The following is a 19,407-nucleotide window of genomic DNA, read 5'->3' as shown; positions in this document are numbered from 1 at the left end:
TGAAAGCTGTAGCCAATAAAGCAGGCAGAGGGCAGAGGGCTAGTCATCATTATTGCCCTTTGGCTCCCTGTACCTGATCGTTACCCAGTACTGACATTCTATGTCTTGTTCTGCACAGGGTGGAAGCTGCCATCTTGGTAAATGCACAAGGTTGGGTTCCTCATGCTGCTATTTTTCTGGAGGAATTCAAGACAAAAGGTAAATTTTCAGGGTATTGTTTGGGCACAATTAACACTTCTCATTGTTTCCTATAACATAGCACACCTTTACTTTTTAAATTCAGCTTCATTCTGGTGCTAAAGTGCATTCTTTCTTTCAGGTTATTGCTTTTACCTTATCTGTTGTGCAGCTAAACTCTGCAATACAGTAAAACTACTTTAACATCACATAAAGGACGAAAAAGGTTTCTGCACACCGTAAAGAAATAATCATGAAATATTGCCCCTAGTGGCCAAACTGTCATATAAGTATAAAAAGCTTGGTCTGAAAGTGAAATGAGACCTGTGCATCATAAGAATCAAATGTTTAATAAATATAAGGCCTTGTGCACAGGGAAGTTTGCATTTGGCAGCAGTTTTGAAGGATCTGGGACATGGTTTTTGACTTTTAAATCTGTTTGTATGGAACATTTTCTGTGGGTACCTTTGTTTTCATTACATGTTGGCTCCGGGCTATCCGCTATTAAAACAAATGTGTATTAAACTTTGGGAAATCATGTCTCCCATGTACTAACAATCCCTAACACCTAGCCTCATCCGTACAATTAAAGCTGGACTCCATTCAGCACTAAGAAATGTACCTGATGACATAGGAGAGACAGCAAACAGATAAGCAGTGAAGAGGAATCACTTTGAGGAATGGAATGGACATAGAGAAAGGAAAGTAGCCTGTGGGAGCAAAGGGGGTTAGGTAAGCAGCGGTGTATTTACAAAAAATGCTGCTGCCCTAGGCAAAACGCCCCCCCCCCTCAGACAAACGCCTTGTTTGCCTCGCGGCAGATACGCCCCTGAAGGTAAGTATACGATTAGAACCCCTGGCAGGTCTTTTCTGCTATCTGGGGTTCCATTAGAGAGTTTTATCCTCATTTACTACTGCCTGAACATAGCAGGAGAGAGGGGTTGCTGCTCTGACTCATTTAGTTGTTTCTGCAAATTTCAGCCTGAGCCATTGAGTTCCGTAAACAACAGGCTCTATGTGTTGTGTTGTTAGAGCCTATCCTCAGGGCCAGGGCTGCCACTAGGAAAGGGGGGGGGAGGACCGAGCACTGTCACATGTCTCAAACCGTGATGTTCCCGCTCTAATAAAGCAATGAAGCAAGGGTTCCGGCAGAGCAGAGAAGGCAGTAAAGGATTTGTAGTTAAATGTAGTTTAAATTCACATCCCAACATGCCTCTGCCTCTGGGAGTCCTGCTTGTAACTCTCAGTCTTGCAGTGCCTCATGGGACTTGTAGTTTCACAACAGCTGGAGGGCCAGAGTTGCCCGCCCCTGTTCTAAGGGTATTTTCTCTTCCAGTTGGATATTTTTAAGAATATAAGTAACATCAGCAGGCACATGCCCTCACTTGCAGATGAAATGAGCTCTAGCATACTATGACTAGTCCTGTCAATTCCAATGGCACCCGTGTTACTTGTTACAAGTAGATACATCAGCCACTGGAGTGTTATAAATAGTAATTCTATAGACAGATATAGGCAGGAGCTTGAGCGGGTTGTCAGAGAAAGGAGTATATTTACTTCTTTTGTTTTGCAACATTGTTTCCATGTGCCAAAGGCAATCATCAGCACCTGTCTATGGGATTATTATTTAAAGAACTCTTTTGGCTGATGTATCTATTTGCAGCACAGTGATGCTGGTGTAATTGGAAATGACAAGACTATACATAACGTGTTTCCCCGAAAATAAGACACTGTCTTATACTTTTTTTTGCCTCAAAAAAAACACACTAGGTCTTATTTTCAGGGGATGTCTTTTTTTTTGTTTGTTGTACATTTTGTTGCACATTAATCTAAAGTTATTCATGTACAACAATCCAAAGTTATCTGGTATCACTCCGCCTGTCACAGTAATTGGCGCTATAGAGGAAGTATCGGCTAATGCGGCTTTGCTCCCTCCGCCGCCGCCGCAGCATGCTTTCTACAGCGCCGGCTTTTTTTGCCATCAGGGACAGTGGTACCAGCGGTGCAACAGTAGGGACATCAGACAGTGGACAGGGCGGTAAAGTACAGTACCATTTCCTGGTACACCTGTCATCTAAGTCGGGATCCGCTCCAGGTGCGGCGTCTCAGTATACCGCGAGCTGTAGCTCGCGGTATACTGAGCTTAGGGTAACAGGAGAACGCTAGTTTGTGTCCTCCCGTTACCCTAAGGAGAACTATGGGGAAAAACACTGACCCCATAGTTCTCCTTTAATCTGCAAGTGAGAGCATGCACTTGCTGATTTAGCGTAGTTCAGACCTGAGCGATACCCGGGACGCGCGTCCTGGGATCACGCAATCCTGTGCTGGTGCACACAGCGATTGCCGCGCGGCCCCATTGATTTCAATGAGGTAACATCCGCATGGCAATCACTAAAAAAGGTACCTTCTTTTGCGACACACGACGCTCAGCTTTTTTAACCGCGATCCTGTTCAATTGCAGGGGTGGAATAGCAGCGAGAAACCGTGCGATCCACCCGGCTAGACTGGGGTGCTGTTAGAAAATAATGGCAGCGCCAGCACGATCAGTGGTGGTGGGCGACTTCGTGACCGCCCGGCAATCCGCGCGGTTTGGTGCACAATTGCCGCAGGTCACGGATCGTCCAGGTGTGATCCTAGCCTTAGGCAAGGTTAATACTTGCGCAATCCTTGTCCGCGCGGCAATCGTGCACGAAACTACGCGGACTGACGTGCGGTCGCGGAGTTGCACACCACCGCCGATTGAACTGGTTTTCTTTTCACCCAGGTCTGCACCAGGCCTAATTCTTAAAGGTTATCTATGGTCAAAAACTTAAAATAGATCTGTATTTCTATATTACATTTCCATAAACTCCTAATAACCAGATCCATCTAGAAGTTTGTAAACTTACTTATTGAAGATGCCCATAGGATGGACTTCCTCAATGCACTGACATCACAACTCTCACAGAGCCTGCCTTCTGAACATTATCATTACTTGCAGGAAGCAATGCAAGATGGGAGATGCAGTCTTGAGAAATGGAGATTGCATCACATCATGCAGCAGTGAAAGAGACGCACAGCACGCTGGTAATCCAGGAAGTTGTTGGAAGTGATGGGGAGACGGAAGGCGGCGCTCACTACATAAAAGGGATTTTTTTTTTCAAGTAAGCTCTGATTGCATTATCAAAAACAACTCTTGTGTGTATTCCTATTAGGCTCCATTCACACCTGAGTGGCTCTCCACGCGTATTCGGGTGTACGGACTCGCATGAAGCCGCTCTAAACACAAAAAACAATGCACTTCAATGTGCATAGTTCACACCATTGCGGGGACCCCGAATTAGTGCAAGCGCGATAATACAAAGGATTCTGCACATTTGCGGCTATTTAACCTCCTTGGCGGTATTCCCGAGTGTGGCTCGGGGTTAATTTTCTGTACCATAAGCGGTAACCCCGAGCCACACTCGGGAATACACAGCGCGTCTCTTACCTTGTCCCTTGAGCAGCGCTGTGTCCTCCAGCGGATGCTGGCATCCGTCTTCTGTCCCTTGCGAGCGTCCGTGTCGCAGGGGGGCGGAACCGCCGGGAGATTCAAAAGAAAAAAAATACGAAAATAAATAGAACGAAAAAAGGAAAAATAAAAAAAAATCATACCGCCAGGGAGGTTAATAGCCGCAAACGAGCAGCATCCGGGCGGATTAAAAAACATCAGCGTTTTCGTCCCGGACAGTCTTCCGCGCACGAAACCGTGCTGGAACCGCAAACGCTATGTGTGAATGCAGCCTTACAATGCTGATGTTATAACAGTAGAGGATATGCTGGGACTTTACAACTCCTTCAGGAATATTCAACTAGAAGAGAAATTACACTAAGAACCTTCGATTTTGGCCCATTCTCACAGCAGCTGGTGAACTCGCACAGTTTCACTGAACGAATAAAATGTGTACTCAGGCACAGGTAATAATTTGAGAAATTCGTTTTTGTGTTTGATCACTGTACCTTGTTGCTGCTTGTCACAGATGAAGAAGAGGTCTAACCGAAAAAGTAAAAGCTGACCTTCACTGATACTAGAAGAGATTTGCCTTCTCTTTGCCAAGTAAGCTGAGCTGTCAGCATGATATAGAGCAGGAGGTGGGTACAGTCACAACATTTGTTCAGGGTGTCAGACGCCGGGCGGATATTGACTGCTCCTCCATAGCTGGTGGAAAAGGTTAAAGGAAGTTTTTGATTTTTATTTACTATTTTTATTTTTAACACCTCCTCGTTTTTAAAACAATAACCTGACAAAGATTACGGCAAAAGACAAACGTTGTGGCTCTACTCTGCTTATCTATGTAAAACAGAACCTGGATTTTTTTTTTAAAGCTGAACTCCCAGGGAAAAAAAAAAGTTAGCCCTAATAATGAGTATACTTGGTGCAGATGACTGCTGGTTACTATAAAAATCATCCCTTGATGGAAGCGGATACTACACAGAGCGCTGTATTTACAGCACTGCAGGGAAAAGAGCAGTGGCTGCAACAGTGACGGGCTCCAAGTGGTATACTCACCCTCCCATGTCCCCTACTCAAAAACACAGCAAAAAGAATACAAGGCATTTTGTGAATGGATGAGGAAAGGAGGAGAAGGCGGGTCCCGTGGGACTGCCCAGTGACTCGACCCTCGCCTATGTAGTCTCGATGGAAGCTGGGGTGTTAGGCCTTGTTCACACCAAGTGCGTTCCAGGAGCAGAGCAGTTACAGACCAGATAAAAACTGCGCCCAATGTATTCCAATGGTATTTTGGGCTCTAGTTCACACCACAGCGTTCAGTTCCAGAGCATGTAAAAAAACTGCAACAAGCCCTATTTTACCCGCTCTGGAATGCATGCAAATGCATAAAAAATGCATGTGAACGCCCTGGAAGCCCATTTTAAACTTTAAAAAAACAATATTTTTTAAAAAATTTTACCAAAAACAGCCCGGAAAGCATCAAAAAGGCGGCACAACCCACTGCACTGTGTGTGCAGAAACTCATGCAGATCTGGTCTGCATTTGGTGTGAACAAGTCCTTAATTAACTTTTTTTTTTTTTTACATTTTCTCTTTCAATGTTATCTTTTATGCCTTAAAGGATAATTAAACCCTCTGGGTTTTTTTGCATGTATCTAATGCTAGCAAGCAGCAGATACACGCTAAAACATTAAAAAAAAGTTACCAAAAAGGTTAAAACTTACTTGTGTCTCCTCCGCGGTCTCTCCCGTCCGAAGATTCTTGGGCGGCCGTAAAGGATTATGGGGCGGGCGCATGCGCTGTAGAGATCTTCGCAGAAGACACAGCAGTCAGCGCTGGATCAGAGACTGGCACCAGTGCTGCAGGGACTCATTAAAAATACTGGAAAGAAGAAGATGATCGGATCAAGAGGCATCATTTAGGGTAAGTCCTTACACCAGCATAGTGGGCGGAGAAAAAAAAATTAGACTTTAATGTCACTTTATTCTACAAGTTTAAACAGAGTCCCGGCGGCAAAAGTCGCCGGGAGTCTGTTTAAACAGCCCCGATGCTGGCGACGTACACTGTACGTCGTCAGTCACGAAGGGGTTAAAAGTGACACCAAACTCAGGAGTTAAACTGCAAAAATACATTCAAGTACCTCAACTATTAACAAAAATGTATCTTATTTGTGTATCACTCGGCTGTAGATCCTCCAATCATCTCTGAATTGGTGCTGACACTGTCCTTCCTTCTGTAGGGGGGCTACTTTTGTTTCCCATGGTCCCTGTGTGTGTTGTCCATCCCGCTCCCGGGATGGACTACAATCTCACATTTAGTTTACTAATTTGTATTAAGATCGTAGTCCATCACGATCTTGGAGCGGTGACTACTTTACAACACACATTGGGACCATGGAGAACAAACGTTTGTCAGCTATTTAAAAAGAATAAACCAAAGATGACGAAATTTCACTGCTGACTACCAAGCAATGGAAGAATGAATGTAACAAATAAAAAAACATTTCTACACAGTGTCAAACTTCACATCTGACAGCTCAACTTTCAATGCATAAAATGAATATCACTTTATAGCAGACGGCAGCTTTGTCCAGGTTAGGCTGCCCATTTTAACCCCTGAGCTGCTGGAAAAGCAAAAACAAAAAACTTCTACATCTGAGCTTTCAAATAAAATAGAAAAAAAAAAACACAACGTTTTTACCGGATAAACCCCCCTATGAGTTTTATAAACAGAAGCTGTGTGCACCTAGTGGTGCCATTTGCCAGAAGTGCTTCCAGCAGCCCCTCCCATCTATTATATATAAAGATTCCTAAGGAGGCAGCAAGCTTAGTGCAACTCCTCCTTTCTTAGTGCTGGGGAAGAAACTACATGAACAGCTGTGAAGACATCAGGAGAATTAAATTCACAGTCACAGCCATTCAGAGCCATCAGGCCTTCTTAGGAGCGATAATACGGAGGAAGAGCAATTACTGGGGAAGGGAATTGAGGACACAGTTTGGAGCGGGGGGGGCAGCGGGGCGACTGCTGAAGGTTTTGAGCCATTTTACGAAGCGTCAGGTAACGAGGGACAGAGTCTGCTGCAACACAAAGCATGGCTTTCACCATGATCCGATCTATGCCCGCTCATGTCATGTACCAGGACCTTTCTATGATGTCTGAGGATGAGGAGAACAGAAGCGAGAGTGACAATTCTGATCAGTCATTTGGATGCTATGAAACTTCAGGAAAGAGGATGAAGGTGTCACGGAAGACCGGGCAGGTGGTGGTGGTGAAGCAGAGGCAAGCGGCCAATGCCAGGGAAAGGGATCGGACACAAAGTGTTAACACAGCCTTCACTGCCCTTCGCACACTGATACCCACAGAGCCAGTGGACAGGAAGCTTTCCAAGATAGAGACTCTACGCTTGGCATCTAGCTACATCTCCCACCTGGCTAATGTGCTACTGTTAGGGGAGGGCTGTGAAGATGGGCAGCCGTGTTTCAGCACAGTGTACAGACCCCGGGAAGAGTCAGAAGGAAAACTGCCACGCAGCATCTGCACTTTCTGCCTTAGCAACCAAAGGAAGGGGGTAAGTGTACATAAAAGGTGCAAATCAAATGACAAAATGCTGTCCATCTATATAGATAGATAGATCTATATAGATATATATCTATATAGATATATATCTATATAGATAGATCTATCTATATAGATCTATATATATGCAGTCAGCTCTTTGTTCTCAGCAGGAATGGGTCAATTAATACCAAATTCAGCAGCTAGTTATTTAAGTTAGAGCAGGCCTAGCAAGGGATGATGTGCTTTCATTATCAACATCGTATAAAATTAGGCATTCATTTCTAACTAGTCCACCTGGATCTGGGGACTAGTCTAGTACAAATTGTGGGACTTGATAGCACAGATCCTGGGACAAATATAGTACGGATCCTGAGACTTCCTAGCATGGATACTGGGGAGATAGTAGTACAGATCCTGGGACTTCCTAGCACGGATCTTGGGAAGAATATAGTACAGATCCTGAGACTTGGTAGCACAGATCCTGGGACTAATATAGTACAGATCCTGAGACTTCCTAGCATAGATTCTGGGTCTAATATAGTACAGATCCTGGGACTTCCTTGCACTGATCTTGGGAAGACTATAGTACAGATCGTGAGACTTGCTAGAACAGATACTGGGACTAATATAGCACAGATCCTGGGACTAACATAGTACAGATCCTGAAACTTGCTAGCACAGATGCTGGGACTAATATAGTACAGATCCTGGGACTTCCTAGCATAGATCCTGGGACTAATATAGAACAGACCCTGAGACCTGTATATAGCACTGATTCTGAGATGCCACCTTATATCAATGAAAAGACAATACCTCTTAAAATAGTAAGGAATAATCCAACATTTAGCATTTATGATCTGTAAAAAATATTATTACTATAGTTATTCTTACTGTTATTGTTTGTAATGTATGACCCATGTGGGGAGTAACAGGCCAAATGTAAAAAAAAAAACAATACAAATCTCAGAAAACCTGTAAATGCAAAGCCTCTGAATGTTGTTACACTTGCCAAGCATAACACCATTCAGTATCGTAAAGGTCCAGTTTTTAAAATAAAACAAATGTATCATTATGCAACTTATGAATATGAAAGTGTAAGCAGGTGTGATAGAAATAAAGTTAGTTGATGCAAAAACAAAGAATAGCAATATCTTATGCATATTAGCACTCAGGCCAAAATCCTATACTACCTATTGTTAGTACAAAATCCTATACTACCTATTGTTAGTACAAAATCCTATACTACCTATTGTTATTACAAAATCCTATACTACCTATTATTATTACAAAATCCTATACTACTTATTGTTATTACAAACTCCTATACTACCTATTGCTATTACAAAATCCTATACTACCTATTGGTATTACAAACTCCTATACTACCTATTGGTATTACAAAATCCTATACTACCTATTGTTATTACAAAATCCTATACTACTTATTGTTATTACAAACTCCTATACTACCTATTGCTATTACAAAATCCTATACTACCTATTGCTATTACAAAATCCTATACTACCTATTGGTATTACAAACTCCTATACTACCTATTGTTATTACAAAATCCTATACTACCTATTGGTATTACAAACTCCTATACTACCTATTGTTATTACAAAATCCTATACTACCTATTGCTATTACAAAATTCTATACTACCTATTGCTATTACAAAATCCTATACTACCTATTGGTATTACAAACTCCTATTCTACCTATTGTTAGTACAAAATCCTATACTACCTATTTTCAAGCATTGGCACCAAGAACTGGACTATATTTATTCTGTTTTATTAAAAACAGCACATTTATTACTGTAGTAAACAGTTGTTACTGTCCAGAATTGTAGAACTTATATAACAGAATTTAGCAACTGCACGTGCTGATAAAATGTGTCAACCTCCCCCAGTGTGGTGTCCTTGTATTGTAGCGAACGATAATAAGAAGAAACGTTTCGAAATATAATCTATTCTGCAAAGTCTGGTTCTGCACATTAACAAAAGGCAGCACTCTGGGGTAATCTTGACATTTTGGCTGGAGGGTTAAGCAAAGCGCTTTGCAGGGGCCTCAGACACATGAGCTGCGGCGATACCTTTTCTCCACCGCGGTAAATTAAATCCAATGCCATTGTTGTAATTTCCAGGCTGAGTTTGTGAGCACCGCCACCTATATCTGCCTGAGGTTTTCCCATGAAAAAAAACGGGTGCAGCTACTTTTGTCAGTGGAGATTCTCCTCTCTGCAAAAATAACTCCCTCTCCATATAGATATCAATTCACTTCCCTTCATTGCAATCTTCTATAGTCATACTTCCCTATCCCACCGGCAGCCATGACACAGGGGTTATACAGCACAACTGTCCACAACAAAGGACGAGGCTTGCGGGTGTGTGTTTGTGTTGCGTTAACATATTTATCAGGCCTGCGCTCATTAGATGACCTGTGGACAAAGTGTGGCACTTGTTAGATATATGTCGATTAGGTTTTCTGAGCAGCGTCAGCACAACAATGAAAGTGCCATTTTAATGGAAACGATTTCTTGACTGTGTCAGTAGGCTGTTAAAAGCACAATTGTGGCTTTTGTAAGTGTGTCTTGACAATGCACAGGAGTAAATGATAGCATTGTGCTATTTGCCAACATATTTTGTTTTAGATAAGAGATATTAAATACATCTGAGCAAGTACATACTGTACACCACACAGGGTTTTGGGTTAACTTGTGCAGCTTTAAAAAACATACTCTGCAGACTGTCACTATCACGTGCTAATTGCCTAATACCATCACCCTTTACTTATACTGCAAATTACATCATGAAAAATGATGCAGAGTTACTGGGTTCATCCTAGGAGTCTAGTTTACTTAAATACAGCTCTGGTACATGAGAGAGATACATTACTGTCTACAATAAAATATATTGAAATATTGCCCTATAACTAACCTATTATTTTACCACTACTGCCGCTTGTTCTTACTTTTCATGTTTTTAATACACAAAACCAGTGAAGTGTAAGATTTAGAAGCTAATTTCCAGATTTAGAAGTGAGGAATTACAGTCAACGCTTGCTGATAATAAGGGTTATTTACAAAGCTCCAACATACCTATGGGCTACAGCTCTCCCTCATTATTGGTTTCTATTTGTTTCTCATCATTAAAAGCTACTAGTCAAATGCACTTAATAAACAAAGGGCTCTGTTTGTGAACAAACTCTGAGGCCGGCCATGCAGCCCAATGACTTACCATGTACTAGAGGTGGTGGAGCAACACCATAATACGCTTTGTTTTGGCAGTGCACATGTGCTGAATTGTCCTGTCAGTGCTGAAATGTGCTGTCAGGCCTCTTCCTCCATAGAAAAGGGGGAGCTACTTGCTTTTAGTGCCTTTTCACACCACATCCAGATCATCTCCAGGCCAGACTGTTTACGGACCCAAAATGCATCCTAATGTATCCCTATGCTATTTCTGGCCTCTGTTCTCACCAGCGCAGTCCGTTCCAGACCAGAGCAGAACAATACTGCAGGTCTCATTTTGTCTGGTCTGGAATGCACTGGAACTGCCTGCAGGTTCACACCATTTTCCGGACCAGATCTGGACCGGAAAATGGTGTGAACCTGCTCTTAGGACACAAAGCTTTTAAAAGTACGTTGTGTGATAATATGGAGTGTCCAACAACAGAGGAGCTAGTTAGCACATTTCTACACGGCCCAAAGTTGCCAGGCTTGCGTAGATCAGCAACACTGTTTTAGTAAAAACACGAATTATAGTATCCTAAAAGTGACAAGCTAGCTAAACACGTTGCAAATTTTGGAGGCTTCCTGCTGGATCAGCCAAAATTCGAGTCGTAGAAAGGTACCACCCAGCTTGACAAAAGTTGATTTTAAAATCGAGAGTCGGTGGAAACTTGTTGGCCAAACAGTGACTGCATCCAGTCAGATACAGTCACCCTTTGGGTATTCAGGCAGCCACAGGTGCCAGCAGCTGCCTGAATCCAACAGCCGACAGTGCAGGTTCCTCAATCTACACTGCACAGAAGTCGTGGATTGAGGAACCTGCACATAAGGCTAGCTGATGGCTAGCCTCATGTACTAATAAATATTTGCCTACAGCAAGCTAGAAAATAAAGAAGGGTTCTGAATGACTGCTATGATCATGGGACAAGGTCTGCAGCTAAATGTTGCCTGAACCTATTCATTTTCGTTTCTTGCAAATCCTCAAAAATACAATTGCATCCAGTCTTGCATAATACAAGACAACATAAAATATGTAGAAGCCCATAGCAAGCAAAATAAGCAAAGATGACTGGGGTCAGGTCGCTCTACAAACTAGGCCTATAGTAAAACTAACAGAGTTCATGTTACTCTCTGCTGCTCTGTAATACTCAAGAAGTATTATTTCCTTTTCAATGAACATTACATGTGAATAAAATAATTTTAGAGCATGACTGCAGCTTTTATCTGAGCTCTGGGAAGGGAATAGGAATAAACATCTGCAACTGAGTTCTATACTAGTTTTCTAAGACAGTTTATTCTCGTTACAGGCCTCTAGGAGGGATCACAGTGGCTGTCTGAAAGTTCGAGGACTGAACACTGTACGTATTCCACAAAGATGATCGTCGCTTTTCGCCTGAAGAGGAAACGAAAAGATCAGAAGGCCAGAGAATTCTGATTTTCTACCAAAGACAGTAAAAAAAAAAAAAAGATCAGAAGGACCAACAGGTGGTGAAGAGCCGTTGCTATGCCAGAGCAGAGCTGGTCACATTATCTCTGAATGTCGCTATATGTGGGAGAACCTGAGCAAGTGGGGTACAGCTGTCTCCAAATAGGGGGGAAGGGGAAATGAAGATCTGGAACTTTTATACCTTTCGGGACAAAGATTTTTGGGTCCCCAACCCCTGGAAGACTATGTGAAGAAAATATTTGTACATAACGTTCACCAAATTTATAGATTTTTTTTATTAAAATAACATAATTAAAATGAGCTTTTATGCTTTTTATTTTTTTAAATGTTTACAATTGTGTCTTACTTTACTGCGTTACTGAATCATTTAACATTCATGATCAAGTGCAGACCGGCAACTGCAATTGAAGAGATTGTGCTGCTTACCCTGTTTCCCCGAAAATAAGACCTACCCCGAAAGTAAGACCTAGCACTATTTTTCAAGATTCCTGTAATGTAAGACCTACCCCGAAAATAAGACCTATTTTGGTGGTAGCATGTGAGGGGGAACTTGAAGAGGAGGAGAGATGGTATCAGCCTGCAGGGACATACTATATTAAGGGGATGACAGGGGACTCCCTCCGGCCAGCGCAGTGACAGGAAGCACTCCAGTACCATACTTCACCAACTACTGTCCCCCTGAAGGCACTGCTTAATGTAATGGTACTGTACTGTAATGTGTATCGGTAAATGGTACCGTACTTTACCACGCTGTCCACTGTCTGATGTCCCCACTGCTGCAGCGCTGGTACCACTGTCCCTGATGACAAAGGAAGCCGGCGCTGTAGAAAGCACGGCTGCGGAGGGAGCAGAGCCGCATTAGCCGATACTTCCTCTATAGCGCCGGTTACTGTGACAGGCGGAGTGACACCAGATAACTTTAGATTGTTGTACATTTTGTTGCACATTAAAAATAAAAAGACATCCCCTGAAAATAAGACCTAGTGTGTTTATTTGGGTCAAAAAAAATATAAGACAGTGTCTTATTTTCGGGGAAACACAATACAAAACTCAATGCAAAACTAATAAGCTGGTTATATCTATGGGACGATACACAGGTTTGATTTGTCTTCATTGACCAATAAGCAGGTGCAGACAGCCTTTTATATCAGTGGAAAGCAGAAATCACCAGCACTCAGTAAATATCTTTGATGTCTATTTAATCAGACCAATCGTCAATTGTCATGTACAAAATAGAGACGTTTCGGGACCGCACAGGATGCCTTCATCAGGGCGACAATGTACCCTTACATTGTCGCCCTGATGAATCCGTGATTGTCACTGCGAGCACCACTACAAGTACTTGGGCCTGGAGCGCTGTGAGGAGTGCAGAGGGACTTACTATTTTCTAAGCCTTTTATATCACACATACTGTATATGATTATTTTTAAGGTCGTTTCCTTTCTACTTGCCTATCTGCTGTCTATGACTTGACACATGTGCCCCAAATCCTATGTTAAAGTGTATGCCCAGCTAAAATATTTTTGGGAGAGAGTGGAGAGCATCAGAACCCCTATTCCATTACTCCGTTAGAAAGATTTACCCTCACTTCCTGTCCTGCTGATGATTTACCAGACTGGAAGTGGTGAGAAATCTCCAGCAGCAACACAGACATAGATGAAAATGCTTTTTTTAGTAGAGTAGGAGAAAGCCAGAACCCCTGCAGGGATTGTATTTCTATTTGTATCCCTGTTGCAGAGTTTGCTTAATTTCCTTGTCAACAGAACAGAATGTAAGGATAAAGCTCGCTAACGGAGCCCCGAATAGCAGAATAAATCCTGACAGGGGTTCTAATCCTTCCGTGCTTTATATAAAACTAGAACAAAAAATTGTTTTGTATATAGTGTATGCTTGACATACACTATAAAGAGATAAACACTCTGAAGAGGAACCAAACTCTGAAAGCTGTACCTAAAAAAAAAGCAGGCAGAGGGCCAAGAACTGGCAAGCAATATCTATTGTCTTTCCCCATTACTGTGTCTCTGTTTGGGTGCAGCCATCTTGGTAGAGGCAGGGCTTTGCTTCCTCATGTTAGAGCCTCCAACAAGAACAACAATGATCAGCACAGTAATGACATCTTCAAATCTCCTAAAACTAGCAGTGAGAGGAAGCATTGTCTTATAAGTCACACTGCAGACATATAGCACCGAGGCTTGAGGCACAGGGGAGTCTAAACCACGCTCATATACCAAAAAGTGCATTGCTATTTTTCAGGAGGAATTCCAGACAAAATGAACATTTTCAGGGTTCAGCTTAGCCACAATAAATATTTTTAAGTTCTTATCACATAACAAATTGTAACTTTTTGAGTTCAGTCTCACTTCAATGATATATCTACCCTCCAGTCATTAATGTCATACATTCTTGCAGAATCCTGGTAAATGTCTTGAGAAAAATCTCTATTAGGTTGTTGGCACACAATTCTGCCCTTCAGCAACTTCCAGTTTAGGTACCGAATGATACCGTTGACATTCAGTGGAACTAGAAACAAGCCAAACAGCAAGCCATAAGCAGTGTACTCACCTTTTCCTTTATCCATGTGCCATCTAATGTTTAACTTGTATTGGTCATCTTAAAGACCCATGACCTCATGTTATAAATATGACTTGCAGGGAGTTTGGAAAAGAAGAGCAAATTACACTACAGCTCAACTGGAAGGGTGGTAAAGGTGAAAGATCTGTGTTCATAAACCCTAATCTCTCCCATCCTCTGGAATTCTTTACCCCAACCTGTCCGTCTATCGCCCACCTTGACTGCCTTTAGGCATTCCCTAAAGACTCATCTCTTCAGGGAAACCTATCCCACCTCAACCTAACCACTCAACCATCATGTTCTCAAACAATTCATCCCCACACAGCTCCCTCCTCATGTATCACTGGCCCCTCCCTTTTAGATTGTAAGCCCTCACGGGCAGGGCCCTCTTTACCATCTTGTCCTGAATTGTATTGTGATTGTAATGACTTCCCTATATTGTAAAGCGCTGCGAAAAGTGATCTGATTAAACACAGAGTTAGTCCATTCCCTCAGCCACATTAAACAGCATGGATGGAGGAATTTCCTCTGCTGGCAACTGTATTCAGCAGCCGTCGCAGCTGCTACGTGAATACTCGAACAATGACGGCATCTTATAGGATGCCGTCACTGTTCGGCCGATAATATTCAACCGATTTTTCAATGCTTTGGTAATGCTTGTAGAGCCACCTATGGCTATATTTCCACCAATTCAGCAAGAATCAGCCGAAATTAGAGCCGTCTATTATATTGGGGAAGCTCACATTACTAGACAACTGGGCAACCAGCTTTGGGATATGCCACTGGAGTGCGTCCATTTGAGGTTTCTCAAACACACATTTACTTGATGAAAGATGAACATTAAATCTACACAGTTAAGCATAGACCACAGGTTTACTACATCACCACCTATTCATCTACAGCTAGAATAACCAACATGTAGCCCTTCAATTGTAAAAATGGAACTATGGACAAAATAAAAAATGACATATGTAATGCAGTCTGTCGAAAGCATTAACAGAACAGGTCTAGTTCTTAGCCCGTAACATAGAGTAGTTTTATTCACTGGTTACCCAGCCAGTTAGTCTGTCATTTCTCCACTTCCTGTAACAAGGTGACAATGCTGTTCTCCCTGCAGAGAATCATTTAGCAGTGTTGGTGTCCTGTGGACAAGGTAGTCTTAGATGAACCGGGTAGACTTTATGTAAGGGTCTAAAATGCATTTCAAACAAAGGTCAGCAAATTGCCATTGTCGTTATTAGAGAAATACACATAACAGTTCAGAGCCTGGGTCAGACCTGCTTTATGTTGCACTGTGATTCTTTGAATGCGGCATGTCCTATTGAAGTGTGTTGAAAAAGCAAGCAAAGTAGGTCAGTCCTTTCTTGTCAAATGGCTTAATAAGAATGTACGTTGACAAGTGTGCTTTTATAGTTGGACCTTATTGTAAATGCCACTCTTGCTGGTAAGCTTGGCCTGATATTGGAAGTGGAATAATAATGGATCTACTGATAGTATCAACAGGTAATACAATTATATTACAGGTGGAGATGCAGGACTGCTATGTTAATGATAGTAACAGACTGTATCATAAATGTAATTTGTGACATATTGGCTATAGTTATACTTTAAGGAACCTAAGAATAAGCTCAGCAGCTCTAGAGCAGCAGGTATACAAAGCAGCATCTATATCCAGTAACTATAAAAATAAGAGTTTTTATTCTATCTATAAAATAGCAGCTAAAGAATACTAGTGCCAAAGCAGGCCACAGTCCTTCTTAGACACCGACAGCAGCACATGGGGGTACTTTACATTTCTCATACTACTGCACAGAGGGGAGAAGGATTGTGAAATGCTCATAGCAACTAGTTGGGAAATCTCTCTATGCAGTAACATTTGCCCTGTTTGCTAGGGCAGCCTTTCTCAACCAGGGTGCCTTGGCACCCTAGGATGCCTTCTGGCCTCTTCGAGGGTGCCTTGTAATATTCACATATCATCATTCCTCTAATGTGAAAAGGGGGCTTCTGATGTAAAAGAGGGGGGCTTCTGATATGAAGAGGGGCTCCTACTTTGAGGGGGGCTCCTAGAGGGGGACTCATGATGTAAAAGGGAGCTCTGATGTGAAGGAGGCTGCTAATATGAAGGGAAGACTGATGTAAAAGGGGGCATCCTTTTTTTCTATGTTTTTGCATAGGACCCCCTTAAAATCCATGCCAGACCCCATATCTCGTAGAAAGGTCTGGTATGAATTCTGGAGGGACAACATGTCATTTTTTACATTTCAGACTGGGGTGCCTTGATATTTTGCATATTTTTAAAGGGTGCCATGACTGAAAAGAGGTTGAGAAACGCTGTGCTAGAATGTCCCATTATTGCCCTCCTGTTGTATAGAAGTCTAGTATTCAGAAGTGATAATAAAAATTGGAGTATCACTGCTGCCCGCAGGCAGAATTAGTCCCTTTGTCAGTCTCATAAAAGGCGATAGCGATATTATTTTTTATTCACTTAAGGCAAATGGTGTATTTTCACCAAGCAATGAAATATACCACCTTACTGCTGGCATACTTTGCTTACAATTATGGGTCTTGCGGGCTTGTAGTTACAGCTGCAGATGTCAAGCTGTGCGACAGCTGAAAATACATTTCCCAGCAACCCAAGCGCCTCCCCTTTTAAATCTGAGACCGGCCCTCCTGCACCTAGCATCTTGTTAAAAACCTGATGGGACCTAATCAATACAGCAGCGTTATTAGCAATGATAAGGAGCAAAGTGCAGTAACTAAATGCAACCAGCAATATTTTTGTTTCCTGTAATCCTTGGAAAAGGTTACCATACCGAACATTATCATCTTTCTATTTCTTTATTGAGTATCCTCATACAGGTAAGGGTTGAGAAGATCACATGACTGGCCCCTGAACAAGACATAACCAGCTAGAAAATTGCTCTGGCTCTGTAGAGAATCAGGGTCAGTGAGATGATTAACTGGTTGTTTTTTGATTGACTTTATTTCTATTATGAAAATGTAGCCAATGGTAATGGTATTGATTAAAAGAAATGCAAGCCTGTCATTGACAACACCTAGCCAGTAACAAGATTGCTTCAGAGCTCCTAGAAACCACTCACCTGTTTCTATAGCGTTTCCACCAGTCAGAGAGGAAAGCCTTGGTGCTCTGGCCTGCAAAAGAGAAATGCTTTAGAAATAGGTACTTTTTTTGTCAGGATCACTAGGGTCCTGATTGATAGCCATCAATAACATTAAAGGCCTATTCACACATGCATGAAAATGCATTTCAAGTAGATAGCCAATTCTTTGGTATGTGGCTGGTTCACATCTGTGCACTGCAGTTTAGTGTGTTTTTACAGGGAAACTATAATGGGTTCATTTACACCTACGCATGTTTGTTACCATGAGTGCTGTGGTGCTCACACGTAGGTGTGAATGGGCCCTAAAATGCTGTTATGTTATTATTTGAGGTGACCATGTGCTTTGCCCATGCTAAATTCCAAGAAAGATACACTTAAATCCCACCCTCAGCATACCAATGATCAATGTCACAAAGCCAGTCACCTCTTTGTCATATTATTGGGTCAGCTGCCCCTAAATAATGAGTGAATTATGATCCCACACTCACAGGAACTCCCTCTCCACAAATGTCCACAGAGGAGCTTCCCAGGTTGAAGCTGCATACTCCGTGTCCACAGAATTTATGGCTTTAGGAAAAGCTGCCTGAAGATTTCCCGATTTAGTCACAAGCCCAGTGGGTGCGCTGGGATATTTTTAGTCTTGCATTTAAATGTAAGGGCAATCTTGATGTCTCCAGGTGTCTGCCTTGCTTATGGGACAATACCACATAACAATGCTATAGCATAATCACACAGGGTTGCAACACTATATCAAAGTGTCTGAATTTCCTATTTGCTAATGATCCGATTCAAAACTGCACACGAAAATGATAATAGATAATTAAAGGAAGCCTATTAATAACATCAGGGTACACACTGTGGTATTGAAATGCAGATAAACTTTATATGACTACTCTAGCATCCTACATTTCTGAGTGATGCAACATGCACACTGTGACATTTCCCAGTGTTGATGAGAGCTAGTCCCCCCTGCAACCAAATAGGAAAGTGTGGGAGGAACGATGAAGTAGTCATTAAAAAAAACAAAACAATACTTCCGCACATCCACGTTTACCTTCCCTCACACCTAATTTTTTACAAAACCCCTTATATGTGTGGTCCTCAATACTGCAGACAGCATCGCTCCCTTTAGTGTCCCTCTGTGCCAGGGGTGGGCAAACTCTGGCCCTCCAGCTGTGGTGAAGCTGCAAAATCACATTATGCATCTGAGGGAGTCATGCCTGTGGCTGTAAAAATCTTGCAATGCCTCATGTGATTTGTAGTTCCACAACAGCTGGAGGGTCAGAGTTTGCCCACCCCTACTCTATGCAGTATTGTACTGTAAACCTAGGGCGGCATTATGACACACCTCCAGAGGGTGTGTCTATGATGGCCCGGGCTCATAGGAAGTGGGTTGAACAATGCTAATCTTTATTCAACCCAGAAAAAAGGTGCCATCCACTGGACCAGCGGGCCTTTTGTGGGGAGACAAAGCCAGACATAAAAGTGAGTATAGCATCAAAATCTGATTTCTTTACCCCACCATGGGCTGGGCAACAGATTTTTAAAAAGCTGGGATTCTGCTTTAAACGTAGGTGCAGGTGTCTGCATTGTAACACTGCAGACTTTACAGCACTTTTACAGTACTCATAGGTTTAATATGAAGCTGAACTCTGGGCAGCTGGCTTAAAAAGAAAAATACAGCTCAGGATGCAGTACTCACCTTCTCTCTGGCACCAATCCCCCACTAGATGCCCTCAGTTTTCCGGGATGTAAGATGCAGGGCGTCATGGACCCACCCCCTGAGAAGCACTGTATTCACAGTGTAATCTCTGCTGCATCACTGAGGACC

General features: G+C 42.4%; 1 protein-coding gene across 1 annotated transcript; it reads left to right on the top strand.

Moving 5' to 3' along the window:
* Nucleotides 1-6,503: 6,503 nt before the first annotated feature.
* Nucleotides 6,504-11,842, top strand: TCF15 (transcription factor 15 (basic helix-loop-helix)). The gene is made up of 2 exons (XM_018556417.1): nt 6,504-7,213; nt 11,744-11,842. Exons 1-2 carry the CDS (start codon nt 6,737-6,739, stop codon nt 11,813-11,815), a joined length of 549 nt encoding a protein of 182 aa, XP_018411919.1. The 5' UTR covers nt 6,504-6,736; the 3' UTR covers nt 11,816-11,842.
* The last annotated feature ends 7,565 nt before the right edge of the window (nt 11,843-19,407 follow it).

Source organism: Nanorana parkeri, unplaced genomic scaffold (assembly GCF_000935625.1).
Source record: "Nanorana parkeri isolate BGI_ZX_2015 unplaced genomic scaffold, ASM93562v1 scaffold237, whole genome shotgun sequence".
Lineage (NCBI taxonomy): Eukaryota > Metazoa > Chordata > Amphibia > Anura > Dicroglossidae > Nanorana > Nanorana parkeri.
The sequence above is the reverse complement of the archived record's forward strand: the minus strand, read 5'-3'. Positions and strand labels throughout refer to the sequence as shown.